At 42.7% G+C, this 15621-nt stretch overlaps 4 protein-coding genes across 5 annotated transcripts in view; all 4 read left to right on the forward strand.

Moving 5' to 3' along the window:
* The window catches only part of LOC108430951 (protocadherin Fat 4), a 33726-nt gene that overhangs the window by 3502 nt on the left and 14603 nt on the right, over positions 1-15621 (forward strand). For both annotated transcript variants that reach the window (XM_037542636.1, XM_037542635.1), the window contains exon 2: positions 73-2364. In XM_037542636.1, coding sequence (XP_037398533.1) covers positions 73-2364 — 2292 coding nt within the window. The remainder of the gene's footprint in view (positions 1-72; positions 2365-15621) is intronic.
* On the forward strand, positions 2747-5391 carry LOC119264285 (protocadherin alpha-C2-like). Its single transcript, XM_037542639.1, has one exon. It carries the CDS (start codon positions 2941-2943, stop codon positions 5374-5376), a length of 2436 nt encoding a protein of 811 aa, XP_037398536.1. The 5' UTR covers positions 2747-2940; the 3' UTR covers positions 5377-5391.
* On the forward strand, positions 5693-8305 carry LOC119264284 (protocadherin alpha-C2-like). The gene has a single exon (XM_037542638.1). The coding sequence runs from the start codon at positions 5861-5863 to the stop codon at positions 8303-8305; it is 2445 nt and encodes an 814-aa protein (XP_037398535.1). The 5' UTR covers positions 5693-5860.
* On the forward strand, positions 9592-12779 carry LOC119264286 (protocadherin alpha-C2-like). Its single transcript, XM_037542640.1, has one exon. It carries the CDS (start codon positions 10374-10376, stop codon positions 12777-12779), a length of 2406 nt encoding a protein of 801 aa, XP_037398537.1. The 5' UTR covers positions 9592-10373.

Below are 15621 nucleotides of genomic sequence, written 5' to 3' on the forward strand. Positions count from 1 at the left end.
GTCTCGGGGGTTATTTTATTGTCTGCTGCGATCCACACATCGTTTGCTGTAACCCATTATTCTATTCCAGAGGAGATGGAAGAAGGATCCGTAGTTGCAAATCTAGCCACTGATTTGGGACTGGATGTAAAGACGCTGATTAAACGGAAGGTTCGTTTAGATGTTATTGCAAATAAGAAATATCTTGACATAAACAAAGAGAAAGGCGAGCTCTTCATACTGGAAAAGATTGATCGTGAATATCTGTGTCCGGCTAAAACTACTTGCTTTTTAAAAATGGAAGTGATTGTCGAGAATCCTGTCCGTATTTTTTACATAGAATTGGAAATAACAGATATTAATGACAATAATCCACATTTTCGGCGAGATGTTATACATTTGGACATCTCTGAATCCACATCAGCCGGTGAAAGATTTTCCGTCAGCAATGCGGTGGACTCTGACGTTGGCTCCAATTCGGTTAAAACGTACTACTTGAGTGAAAGTGAACATTTTGACATTGAAATACAGTCTGGGAGAGACGGCTCCAAATTTGCAGATTTAATTTTGAAAAAGGCATTAGACCGTGAAATTCAAGCTGTTCATAATCTGATACTGACTGCAGTAGATGGTGGAGTGCCCGCGCGCTCTGGTACAGCCAGCATTATAGTTCGTGTGGTAGATGCAAATGACAACGCACCTAAGTTTGATAAGGATAGTTACATAATAAATGTAACAGAAAACTCTCCCATAGGAAGCCTCGTTGTCAAGTTAAATGCAACAGACTTGGATGAAGGCTCTAACTCTGACATTACATATTCATTCAGTCTCTATACATCAGAAAAGGCACAAGAAACTTTCAGCTTAAGCCCAGATACAGGCGAGATAAGAGTTAAAGAAATGATTAATTATGAAGACTTTCGAATTTATGATATGGAGATAATAGCAAAAGACAAATGCCCCAATCAGTTATCAGGCCAGTGTAAATTAACTCTTATGGTTACAGATATGAACGATAACCACCCAGAAATATCTATTAAATCATTCTCGAGCCCAGTTAAAGAGGATATAGCTGTAGGTACAGTGATAGCAGTGGTTAGTGTGAGTGATAAAGACTCAGGAGAAAACGGTCAAATAGACATTCATATTTCTGATGAATTGCCTTTTACGCTTAAAGAATCATCTGATAATTATTATGAGCTCGTGGTTTCAGAACCGTTAGACCGCGAAAAGGTTCCAGAGTATGACATCACATTCTCAGTCACAGACAGAGGAAAGCCTCCGTTATCAGATAATGAAACTATGACTTTAGAGCTGCTGGACATTAACGACAACGTTCCTCAGTTTCCACAGTCATTCTACACCATACAGGTTGTAGAAAATAACGCACCAGGAGCTTTATTGAGCTCCCTCACCGCACACGACCCGGACCTCCATGAAAATCAGTATCTAGTGTATTTCATAATCGAAAAGGAAATAGCGAACACCTCCATGTCCATGCTGTTCTCCATCAATCCAGAGAACGGGAACCTTTACGCACTGAAGACGTTTGACTATGAGATAGAGAAGGAGTTCCTTTTCCACATCGAGGCCAGAGATTCTGGCGTTCCTCCGCTCAGCAGCAACGTGACCGTTCACATTATTATAATGGACCAGAACGACAACACACCGCTTATAGTGTCTCCATGGCGCGCGCACGGCTCAGTGGTGGAGGAAAAAATCCCGAGATCCACCGATAAAGGAACTCTGATAGCCAAAGTGATTGCTATTGACACGGACTCGGTGCACAACTCTCGCATCACCTACCAGTTTCTCCAGAACACCGATGCTACATTGTTCAGCTTGGACCAGTACAACGGAGAGATCCGGACCATGAGGATGTTCAGCTACAGAGACTCGCGCCACCAACGGCTGGTGGTGATCGCCAAGGACAACGGAGAGCCCTCGCTCTCTGCTACAGTCACCATTAAACTGTCCACGGTGGAGACGGCGCTCAAAACCTATGCTGACTTGACTGAAGTGCCTTTAGAGTACGACATCTTTTCAGACTTGAACCTGTATCTGGTGATCGGCCTGGGCTCGGTGTCATTTCTCTTACTGATCACCATTTTGGTGACCATCGTGCTGAAGTGTCAGAAAGCGAAGCCGAGCAAAGCAGCTCCTCCCTGCAGGAACAGTGTGATCAGTGAGAGGAACTCCACCATCGCCGATTCCACGCTGGTGTCCAACGATGCCTACTGGTACAGTTTGTTTCTAGCAGAGACGAGGAAAGGGAAGCTGGTAGTGAGGCAGCCTGTGCCAAAGGGGGCGAGATACATCGTGTCCAGTATACCCAGGTGTACAGGCCTGACCGAGACTAGTGATTCAGCTGCCTCCACCCTACAGGTAGGGATTATATTTTTATACTGCAATCACTTTTAAGTGTGATTAAAAAGGAATAATAATCGAGCATTACGTTGCTCTATACTTTTGGGCATCTACTGACGAAAGCGCTGTTTACTCCTGTAGTGATGAATGAGTTTTAAATTATTATTTCTTTTCTGGAGTTACCATCTTTATTTTTTTTTAAGTTTTCCTGAATCACATGCATTGACATTCATGACGCTACTGGAATTTTATTGCTGTTAAGTATTTCATTTGCACTTGCTTTGTTCTCCACTGATCAAATACTGCAGTTTTCACTGCATATTTTCGTGCATTGCGCAAATCCATGCGCACAGTGTCGCTCTTTTCCAACAAACGCGTTTTACACCATTTTACTGATCATCACACCCACTGGGAGGTAATATATCTGCTTTGTTGCAGACAGTCTACGAATTAGTCCTCTCGTCAGTCGCAGTGATTCTATGGCTTAATACTATCACTTTGTAAAGCTGTTCCTCTGCAACCCTTGAAATTCTCGCATGGAGTTTGTCTCTAAGATTCTTGGCTTCAGTTTCCTTGACTTGTAGTGTTCACTGAATGCTATATCGAACAATGGATGCTCGCAGACGAAGTCCGCTGGTGAGAAGGTACGTTATCACCATTGTTCTCTTCTCGTTCTTAAACACAGCATCTGCTGTTACTCATTATTCTATTCCTGAAGAAATGGAAGAAGGCTCTGTGGTAGCAAATTTAGCAACAGATCTTGGACTGGATGTTAGGACACTGAGTAAAAGGAAGATACGACTGGATACATTGTCCAATAAAAAATATCTGGACATTAATAAAGAGACAGGCGAGCTGTTTATCTTGGAGAGAATCGATCGAGAATATATCTGCACATCTAAATCAGCAACAACATGCATTTTGAAACTGGATGCAACAATAGATAATCCAGTGAGAATGTTTAATATCGAGCTGGAAATCCTTGATATTAACGACAATGCGCCCCATTTTAGAAGAGACACGATGCATTTAGATATTTCTGAATCAACTGCCACCAGCGAACGATTCTCACTAAATAATGCAATTGATCCTGATATTGGTGTAAATTCGATAAAAACATACTATCTCAGCGACAGTGATCATTTTTCCATCGAAATCCAAACGGGTCGTGATGGATCAAAGTTCACTGATTTGATTCTGAAAAAGGCTTTAGACAGAGAAGAACAGGCTGTTCATAATTTAATACTGACTGCTGTAGATGGCGGAGTCCCCGCGCGCTCGGGCACAGCCAGCATCATTGTGCGCGTTCTGGATACGAACGACAACTCACCTCAGTTTGAAAAAGAAAGTTACACCATTAACTTAACAGAAAATTCACCGATTGGAAGCCTTGTAGTCAAATTAAACGCGACAGACGCAGATGAGGGGTCAAATTCTGACGTCATATATGCATATAGCTTATATACCTCAGAGAAAACCCAGGACACCTTCAGCTTAAATCCAGAAAATGGTGAAATTAGAGTTAAAGAAATGATTAATTACGAAGATTTCAGAATTTATGACATGGAAATTGTGGCAACAGACAAAGGAGTAAACTCCTTATCTGGAAAGTGCAAAGTAAGAATTTTAATCACAGATATGAACGATAACCATCCAGAAATTTCCATAAAGTCATTTACTAGTCCAGTTAAAGAGGATATAGCTGTAGGTACAGTGATAGCAGTGGTTAGTGTGAGTGATAAAGACTCAGGAGAAAACGGTCAAATAGACATTGATATTTCTGATGAATTGCCTTTTACGCTTAAAGAATCATCTGATAATTATTATGAGCTCATGGTTTCAGAACCGTTAGACCGCGAAAAGGTTCCAGAGTATGACATCACATTCACCGTCACAGACAGAGGAAAGCCTCCGTTATCAGATAATGAAACTATGACTTTAGAGCTGCTGGACATTAACGACAACGTTCCTCAGTTTCCACAGTCATTCTACACCATACAGGTTGTAGAAAATAACGCACCAGGAGCTTTATTGAGCTCCCTCACCGCACACGACCCGGACCTCCATGAAAATCAGTATCTAGTGTATTTCATAATCGAAAAGGAAATAGCGAACACCTCCATGTCCATGCTGTTCTCCATCAATCCAGAGAATGGGAACCTTTACGCACTGAAGACGTTTGATTATGAGATAGAGAAGGAGTTCCTTTTCCACATCGAGGCCAGAGACTCTGGCGTTCCTCCGCTCAGCAGCAACGTGACCGTTCACATCATTATAATGGACCAGAACGACAACACACCGCTTATAGTGTCTCCCTGGCGCGCGCACGGCTCAGTGGTGGAGGAAAAAATCCCGAGATCCACCGATAAAGGAACTCTGATAGCCAAAGTAATCGCTATTGACACGGACTCGGTGCACAACTCTCGCATCACCTACCAGTTTCTCCAGAACACCGATGCTACATTGTTCAGCTTGGACCAGTACAACGGAGAGATCCGGACCATGAGGATGTTCAGCTACAGAGACTCGCGCCACCAACGGCTGGTGGTGATCGCCAAGGACAACGGAGAGCCCTCGCTCTCTGCTACAGTCACCATCAAACTGTCCACGGTGGAGACGGCGCTCAAAACCTATGCTGACTTGACTGAAGTGCCTTTAGAGTACGACATCTTTTCAGACCTGAACCTGTATCTGGTGATCGGCCTGGGCTCGGTGTCATTTCTCTTACTGATCACCATTTTGGTGACCATCGTGCTGAAGTGTCAGAAAGCGAAGCCGAGCAAAGCAGCTCCTCCCTGCAGGAACAGTGTGATCAGTGAGAGGAACTCCACCATCGCCGATTCCACGCTGGTGTCCAACGATGCCTACTGGTACAGTTTGTTTCTAGCAGAGACGAGGAAAGGGAAGCTGGTAGTGAGGCAGCCTGTGCCAAAGGGGGCGAGATACATCGTGTCCAGTATACCCAGGAGTACAGGCCTGACCGAGACTAGTGACTCAGCTGCGTCCACTTTACAGGTAAGAAAAACATAGCTCTCACTGGGAACATTTTTTTTTGCCGTTCACCATTTAACTTTCTCTTTACACACACACACACACACACACACACACACACACACACACACACACACACACTTGTAGTTCTTGTTTAGGGACTCAGTGTAAAATGCAGATACGCAGTGAAAGCATCAATTTTCTTTTCTCTCTTCACTTATTTATTTCGTCACAATGTCGTTTGATCATTTGAATGTTTATATTTTAAACTTGGCACAACTGAAAGCACTGATCGCTGGACCCAAGTGATGTATTCCATGAACTTAAACGCAGAGCGTCGCTGTTCTCTAATAAAAAAAAAAGCTTTAATGTTTAGTCGCCATTTCAGTGTATCGCTGTGAGGACATGCACACAAAGCCCTTTCGCCTGTCCATGCGGATCTTTACGGAATTTCACAGAGAAAATCCAGCTTCCTACGTGTTTTTAGCGTCACAGTCACAGTGGGTATACGAAGTTACGAGTAATGGGAACATATCGTTTTGAAACAATGGAAGACTTTATGAAAGCACAGCTACGGAGGTACGTGTCGGTCTTTCTTCTTTTCTTTGCTTTCTTATGCGGAGCGGCTGCTGTCACTCATTATTCTATCCCAGAAGAAATGGAAGCAGGATCTGTTGTGGCAAATTTAGCTACAGATTTGGGACTGGACGTGAAAACGCTGAGTAGACGAAAAATGAGGCTCGATATTATTTCAAGTAAAAAGTACCTCGAAGTAAACAAAGAAACGGGAGAGCTTTACATTTTGGAAACGATGGATAGAGAGTATCTCTGCAGTTCCAAAACGGCAACAACATGCTTCATAAAAATGGAAGTTATTCTTGATGATCCAGTACGAATATTCAACATTGAAATTGAAATAGTGGATATCAACGATAATGCACCGCAGTTTCGGAGGGACACCATACATTTGGATATATCAGAGTCCACCCCTGCGGGTGAGCGTTTCTCTCTCAGTAATGCAGTTGACCCTGACATAGGCTCGAACTCCATTAAAACCTATTATCTGAGCGAGAGCGAACATTTTGACATTGAAATACAAACCGGTAGAGACGGTTCCAAATTTGCTGATTTAATTCTAAGACGGGTTTTGGACCGAGAGACGCAGGCCATTCACAATCTGATACTCACAGCAGTGGATGGCGGAGTCCCTGCGCGCTCCGGCACAGCAAGCATTATAGTGCGAGTATTGGACACGAATGACAACGCCCCGAAATTTGATAAAGACAGCTATAAAATAAATTTAATGGAAAACTCCCCAATTGGAAGCCTTGTTGTAAAGCTGAACTCAACAGATCTGGACGAAGGTTTAAATTCAGATATAGTTTATTCGTTTAGTCTTTACACATCTGAGAAGACACAGGAAACCTTTCATCTAAACCCTGATAATGGTGAGATAAGAGTTAAAGAAATGATTAATTACGAGGATTTCCGAATTTATGACATGGAGATAATAGCGACGGATAAGGGGGTTAATAGTCTCTCTGGACAATGCAAAGTAACAATATTAATTACAGATATGAACGATAACCACCCAGAAATATCTATTAAATCATTCTCGAGCCCAGTTAAGGAGGATATAGCTGTAGGTACAGTGATAGCAGTGGTTAGTGTGAGTGATAAAGACTCAGGAGAAAACGGTCAAATAGACATTGATATTTCTGATGAATTGCCTTTTACGCTTAAAGAATCATCTGATAATTATTATGAGCTCGTGGTTTCAGAACCGTTAGACCGCGAAAAGGTTCCAGAGTATGACATCACATTCACCGTCACAGACAGAGGAAAGCCTCCGTTATCAGATAATGAAACTATGACTTTAGAGCTGCTGGACATTAACGACAACGTTCCTCAGTTTCCACAGTCATTCTACACCATACAGGTTGTAGAAAATAACGCACCAGGAGCTTTATTGAGCTCCCTCACCGCACACGACCCGGACCTCCATGAAAATCAGTATCTAGTGTATTTCATAATCGAAAAGGAAATAGCGAACACCTCCATGTCCATGCTGTTCTCCATCAATCCAGAGAATGGGAACCTTTACGCACTGAAGACGTTTGATTATGAGATAGAGAAGGAGTTCCTTTTCCACATCGAGGCCAGAGACTCTGGCGTTCCTCCGCTCAGCAGCAACGTGACCGTTCACATCATTATAATGGACCAGAACGACAACACACCACTTATAGTGTCTCCATGGCGCGCGCACGGCTCAGTGGTGGAGGAAAAAATCCCGAGATCCACCGATAAAGGAACTCTGATAGCCAAAGTGATCGCTATTGACACGGACTCGGTGCACAACTCTCGCATCACCTACCAGTTTCTCCAGAACACCGATGCTACATTGTTCAGCTTGGACCAGTACAACGGAGAGATCCGGACCATGAGGATGTTCAGCTACAGAGACTCGCGCCACCAACGGCTGGTGGTGATCGCCAAGGACAACGGAGAGCCCTCGCTCTCTGCTACAGTCACCATCAAACTGTCCACGGTGGAGACGGCGCTCAAAACCTATGCTGACTTGACTGAAGTGCCTTTAGAGTACGACATCTTTTCAGACTTGAACCTGTATCTGGTGATCGGCCTGGGCTCGGTGTCATTTCTCTTACTGATCACCATTTTGGTGACCATCGTGCTGAAGTGTCAGAAAGCGAAGCCGAGCAAAGCAGCTCCTCCCTGCAGGAACAGTGTGATCAGTGAGAGGAACTCCACCATCGCCGATTCCACGCTGGTGTCCAACGATGCCTACTGGTACAGTTTGTTTCTAGCAGAGACGAGGAAAGGGAAGCTGGTAGTGAGGCAGCCTGTGCCAAAGGGGGCGAGATACATCGTGTCCAGTATACCCAGGAGTACAGGCCTGACCGAGACTAGTGACTCAGCTGCGTCCACTTTACAGGTAAGAAAAACGTAGCTCTCACTGGGAACATTTTTTTTGCCGTTCACCATTTAACTTTCTTTAGGATGGAGAAAAATGTCAATATCTTCTTCAGTGGGATTACGTCATAGTGACTCCAGAGTGATCTGAAATCTTAATTTTTTGCCATTTTGCTCAGAAAACCATCGTTTACATGCTTGTTCTTCACAACCACATTTCAAGTGAATATCACAACTGTATGCTTTGCATCAATGCTTATTATACCGGTCTTTCTACCTGTGTATGGCTTTAGTAATAACAATAACAACAACAACAACAATAATAATAATAATAATAATAATAACCAATTTTCTCCTTACAAGTTTATGAGATCTCTCATATTAGAGTTACTTACAGTCACTGTAACCGAATTACGTCTTTAAGACGTAAATGTGAAGTGCTGTTATTCCCAGTATCAGTTCAGTGTACACTTGACACGAATAAAATAATGCAGACTGCGAATATACTGAATTTGTTTGCTGATTTATGCTTTCAAAAGCCAAACAGGTCTAAATGAATTGCTTTCTTATGACAATTTACACAGTTCTACGTCACACATCTTTCCAATGTAGTTATATAAAATTCTATCTGGTTTCAGTGGAGTTCCAAAACTATTCGTGACATCAACTCCTTTGAATAGTGAACTATCTCTTCTCTCCTCTGTTCACAAAGTACCAACTTGCTCTTTATTATAATATCTGCCCTATCTGTCCTTCAGCACAATAACATATTCCTGCTCATTTTTACATCCATATGGGTTGCCACGTAGATACATTAAAACCCTCATTTGGGTTGCGAACAGAAGTGAAGGTATGTGGTCCAAAGACAGTAGCAAGATTTCTTGTATTTATGCATTTTTACATATTCATAATGCTAAACTTCCACTCCAGAAAGTTTTCATCATTTATAAAAGTAAAAACTCCATGCAGAAATGTTAATGTTGCATTACGTTGTCGTTACACTCAAAATATGAGAGATCTTTCAGTGAGGTAAGATTTTAAAACATTTCCAAAACATATGTCAAAACTACTGACTAAAATAAAGTTATTTGGCAACAATCTTCAGAGACCTGCTCGGGTTTAAAGGTGTCGTGGTCGTAGAGCAAGGAGCCTTATTCCCACTGTGAAGTACATTGGTGGAACTTTGATGTTGGGCATGTTTGTTTCTTCTAAAACGCTTACAAATCTTCTTAGAATACCTGACATAACGCGTTGTATAAAATAAACACAGAAATGTTTTATATATTTAATATAAACATCTGTTAGAACCAAAAGAGAAGACTCAGTGCTGATATTTTAACAAATGAAAGGTGCACAAGGTAATAGTTGAAGGAGTATCAGTAACTGGTTTAAGCAACGTTTTAAATTTCACAAATAATCTCTCGTTTTTAGCTTTAGTTGAAGCTGAGCAATGTTAATGACATAATTTCAAAGTCTTTTTACGCATCTTTACGTTGAGTGTCTGCTATTCTGGAGGGTATATTATATGGGTGACATTCACAGATATTTAATGGCAATAATACTGCATTAGCTGCTGTCATGTAACAGATGTCTTGAATTTACTTCCTGAACTTTATTTCATGCTCGTATCCCAAGATCTGAACTCCTTACTGAACGCTTGGTGCTTTTATTCTTCTCAGATCACGGCCAGTTCAGCACCACCATTCCTATGTTGTACTCTTACTTTCTTGTCACGTATGCCGTTACATTTCCTCACACGCTTCTCCATTTGACATTGTCCTTTGTCTTTCCGTCAAAACGAACTATTCTTCAAAGTAGCTTTGGCTTGTAATTATTGCTGTTAAAGTGTGCCAGCTTCCCTTATGCGCAAAGAGTCGCTGTTCTTCAGGAAAAGGTGTTGGGAAATTCAGATCCGCTTGTCGTCAGGACAGAATCACATGAAGACGACATCACAGTCTTTGTCTGCAGAACGGTTCACTCCTTCTGTCAGCGACCTTCAGTGACATATTTTTTTTTTCCTTTTTGTGGGATTTTCTCTTCGTATTCTGTGGCCTAATGTGCATGTGATTATATGGTGCTGAGTGCTGACAAAGAACGAAGCGAAAATGAGAAGCCAGGCTCTGTTAAGGTACGTCTCGGTTTTCTTCATGCTGTCTGCTGTCTTTAAAACCGCGCCTGCCGTAACACATTACTCTATCCCGGAGGAAATGCAAGAAGGATCCGTGGTCGCCAATTTGGCCGCTGATTTAGGGCTGGATGTGAAAACGCTGAGTAAGCGGAAAATGCGTTTGGATACCATCGCTACAAAGAAATACTTGGATATTAACAAAGAAACCGGTGAGCTGTATATTTTACAGAAGATAGACAGAGAATATCTTTGTATTTCCAGAATGACATGTTTTCTAAAACTAGATGCAACGATTGAAAATCCAGTTAGGATGTTCAACATTGAGATAGAAATATTAGATATCAACGATAACGCTCCATATTTTAGGAGAGACACAATGCACTTGGATATATCCGAATCAACGCCGGCGGGAGAAAGATTCTCTTTGAACAATGCACTGGACCCAGATATAGGAAGTAATTCAGTAAATACGTATTACCTAAGTGAAAGTGTTAACTTTGCCGTTGAAATACAGACCGGTAGAGACGGCTCTAAGTTTGCTGATTTGATTCTGAAAAAGGCTTTAGACAGAGAAGAACAGGCTGTTCATAATTTAATACTGACTGCTGTAGATGGCGGAGTCCCCGCGCGCTCGGGCACAGCCAGCATCATTGTGCGCGTTCTGGATACGAACGACAACTCACCTCAGTTTGAAAAAGAAAGTTACACAATTAACTTAACAGAAAACTCACCGATTGGAAGCCTTGTAGTCAAATTAAACGCGACAGACGCAGATGAGGGGTCAAATTCTGAAATAATTTACTCGTTTAGTCTTTATACTTCTGAAAAAACTCAAGAGACATTCAGTTTAAATCCAAGCAATGGGGAGATTAGAGTTAAAGAGATGATTAATTATGAAGATTTTAAGATATATAACATGGAAATCATAGCAACAGACAAAGGAACCAATTCATTATCTGGGCAGTGTAAGCTAACAATTATCATAACAGATATGAATGACAATCATCCGGAAATTTCCATAAAGTCTTTTACTAGCCCAGTTAAGGAGGATATAGCTGTAGGTACAGTGATAGCAGTGGTTAGTGTGAGTGATAAAGACTCAGGAGAAAACGGTCAAATCGACATTGATATTTCTGATGAATTGCCTTTTACGCTTAAAGAATCATCTGATAATTATTATGAGCTCGTGGTTTCAGAACCGTTAGACCGCGAAAAGGTTCCAGAGTATGACATCACATTCACCGTCACAGACAGAGGAAAGCCTCCGTTATCAGATAATGAAACTATGACATTAGAGCTGCTGGACATTAACGACAACGTTCCTCAGTTTCCACAGTCATTCTACACCATACAGGTTGTAGAAAATAACGCACCAGGAGCTTTATTGAGCTCCCTCACCGCACACGACCCGGACCTCCATGAAAATCAGTATCTAGTGTATTTCATAATCGAAAAGGAAATAGCGAACACCTCCATGTCCATGCTGTTCTCCATCAATCCAGAGAACGGGAACCTTTACGCACTGAAGACGTTTGATTATGAGATAGAGAAGGAGTTCCTTTTCCACATCGAGGCCAGAGACTCTGGCGTTCCTCCGCTCAGCAGCAACGTGACCGTTCACATCATTATAATGGACCAGAACGACAACACACCGCTTATAGTGTCTCCCTGGCGCGCGCACGGCTCGGTGGTGGAAGAAAAAATCCCGAGATCCACCGATAAAGGAACTCTGATAGCCAAAGTAATCGCTATTGACACGGACTCGGTGCACAACTCTCGCATCACCTACCAGTTTCTCCAAAACACCGATGCTACATTGTTCAGCTTGGACCAGTACAACGGAGAGATCCGGACCATGAGGATGTTCAGCTACAGAGACTCGCGTCACCAACGGCTGGTGGTGATCGCCAAGGACAACGGAGAGCCATCGCTCTCTGCTACAGTCACCATCAAACTGTCCACGGTGGAGACGGCGCTCAAAACCTATGCTGACTTGACTGAAGTGCCTTTAGAGTACGACATCTTTTCAGACCTGAACCTGTATCTGGTGATCGGCCTGGGCTCGGTGTCATTTCTCTTACTGATCACCATTTTGGTGACCATCGTGCTGAAGTGTCAGAAAGCGAAGCCGAGCAAAGCAGCTCCTCCCTGCAGGAACAGTGTGATCAGTGAGAGGAACTCCACCATCGCCGATTCCACGCTGGTGTCCAACGATGCCTACTGGTACAGTTTGTTTCTAGCAGAGACGAGGAAAGGGAAGCTGGTAGTGAGGCAGCCTGTGCCAAAGGGGGCGAGATACATCGTGTCCAGTATTCCCAGGAGTACAGGCCTGACCGAGACTAGTGACTCAGCTGCCTCCACTTTACAGGTAAGAAAAACATAGCTCTTTCCCTGTGTCCCCTTTTCCTTGTATTTCCTCTTCTTTCTGGCAAAGCAGTGGAAAATCTGCATTTATATGTGTGTTAAAATTATTTTGCCTACCACCTGTATGTTTGCTTTACTGGTAATTCTTCGAAACATGCACAAAGCGTCGCTGTTCGCCAGTGAAACACAACTTTCTTTTCTTCTGTTGTCGCCATGACAGTTTGTAGTGTGTGTCTGTTGGTGTGGGCGCACGGATGTAAACCTGTGTACGCTCTTTGCCTTTGGATGGAGAACGGATCATTTCAGCTCGTCTATTTAAATTGGAAACAGTTTTTAGTTATCGCGTGTTCTGTTTTATCCGTCCTTGTGTGGAATTTTTACTGGCTTTATCAGTTTAAATAGTTTTCTGTCATACTAACAATGGAGGCACAGCCCTGGAGAAGGTATGTCGTAGCGTTACTTCTTTTTTGTGCCATGCTTCCCTCAATCACTTCAGTGAATCATTATTCGATTCCAGAAGAGCTGGACGTTGGATCTGTGGTTGCTAATTTGGCTTCTGATTTAGGACTGGACGTGACGACACTGGGAAAACGAAAGGTGCGATTAGATATCATTGCAAATAAGAAATATTTGGAGGTGAACAAAGACACAGGGGAGATGTTTATTTTAGAGAGGATTGACCGAGAATACCTATGTACATCAAAATCTACTTGCTATCTTAAAATGGAGGCGATATTGGAAAATCCCGTACGGATTTTTAATATTGAAATTGAAATACAGGACATCAATGACAATGCTCCACATTTCCGCAGGGATATCATTAATTTGGATGTGTCAGAGTCTACCCCTGCAGGTGAAAGGTTTTCATTAAGCAATGCAGTCGATCCTGATATAGGGTCAAATTCAATAAGAACGTATTATTTGAGTGAAAGTGATCATTTTGAAATTGAAGTACAGACAGGCAGAGATGGATCAAAATTTGCTGATTTAATTATGAAAAAGCCTTTAGACCGCGAGGAGCAAGCTGTGCATAATCTAATCCTCACTGCTGTAGATGGCGGAAAGCCTTCTCGCTCTGGGACCGCAAGCATTGTTGTTAGTGTACTAGACACGAATGATAACGCGCCTATTTTCGAAAAGGAAAGTTATACTATTAATGTAAGCGAAAATTCACCAATCGGATGTCTGGTTGTCAAATTAAATGCAACTGATTTAGATGAAGGGACCAATTCAGACATAAACTATTCATTTAGCTTATATACTTCTGAGAAAACACAAGAGACTTTTAGGTTAAATCCTAATAATGGAGAGATCAGAGTGAAGGAAATGATTAACTATGAAGATTTTAAGATTTATGACATGGAGATATTAGCAACAGATAAAGGTACAAATGCGTTGTCAGGAAAGTGCAAAGTAAGAATTTTAATTACAGATATGAATGACAACCACCCAGAAATTTCCATAAAGTCTTTTACTAGCCCAGTTAAAGAGGATATAGCTGTAGGTACAGTGATAGCAGTGGTTAGTGTGAGTGATAAAGACTCAGGAGAAAACGGTCAAATAGACATTGATATTTCTGATGAATTGCCTTTTACGCTTAAAGAATCATCTGATAATTATTATGAGCTCGTGGTTTCAGAACCGTTAGACCGCGAAAAGGTTCCAGAGTATGACATCACATTCACCGTCACAGACAGAGGAAAGCCTCCATTATCAGATAATGAAACTATGACTTTAGAGCTGCTGGACATTAACGACAACGTTCCTCAGTTTCCACAGTCATTCTACACCATACAGGTTGTGGAAAATAACGCACCAGGAGCTTTATTGAGCTCCCTCACCGCACACGACCCGGACCTCCATGAAAATCAGTATCTAGTGTATTTCATAATCGAAAAGGAAATAGCGAACACCTCCATGTCCATGCTGTTCTCCATCAATCCAGAGAACGGGAACCTTTACGCACTGAAGACGTTTGACTATGAGATAGAGAAGGAGTTCCTTTTCCACATCGAGGCCAGAGATTCTGGCGTTCCTCCGCTCAGCAGCAACGTGACCGTTCACATCATTATAATGGACCAGAACGACAACACACCGCTTATAGTGTCTCCCTGGCGCGCGCACGGCTCAGTGGTGGAGGAAAAAATCCCGAGATCCACCGATAAAGGAACACTGATAGCCAAAGTAATCGCTATTGACACGGACTCGGTGCACAACTCTCGCATCACCTACCAGTTTCTGCAGAACACCGATGCTACATTGTTCAGCTTGGACCAGTACAACGGAGAGATCCGGACCATGAGGATGTTCAGCTACAGAGACTCGCGCCACCAACGGCTGGTGGTGATCGCCAAGGACAACGGAGAGCCCTCGCTCTCTGCTACAGTCACCATCAAACTGTCCACGGTGGAGACGGCGCTCAAAACCTATGCTGACTTGACTGAAGTGCCTTTAGAGTACGACATCTTTTCAGACCTGAACCTGTATCTGGTGATCGGCCTGGGCTCGGTGTCATTTCTCTTACTGATCACCATTTTGGTGACCATCGTGCTGAAGTGTCAGAAAGCGAAGCCGAGCAAAGCAGCTCCTCCCTGCAGGAACAGTGTGATCAGTGAGAGGAACTCCACCATCGCCGATTCCACGCTGGTGTCCAACGATGCCTACTGGTACAGTTTGTTTCTAGCAGAGACGAGGAAAGGGAAGCTGGTAGTGAGGCAGCCTGTGCCAAAGGGGGCGAGATACATCGTGTCCAGTATACCCAGGAGTACAGGCCTGACCGAGACTAGTGACTCAGCTGCCTCCACTCTACAGGTAGGAGGATAAAATAATCATGCATTATTTGAGCTATTTTCAGGTCAGTT

Source organism: Pygocentrus nattereri, chromosome 11 (assembly GCF_015220715.1).
Source record: "Pygocentrus nattereri isolate fPygNat1 chromosome 11, fPygNat1.pri, whole genome shotgun sequence".
Classification (NCBI taxonomy): domain Eukaryota; kingdom Metazoa; phylum Chordata; class Actinopteri; order Characiformes; family Serrasalmidae; genus Pygocentrus; species Pygocentrus nattereri.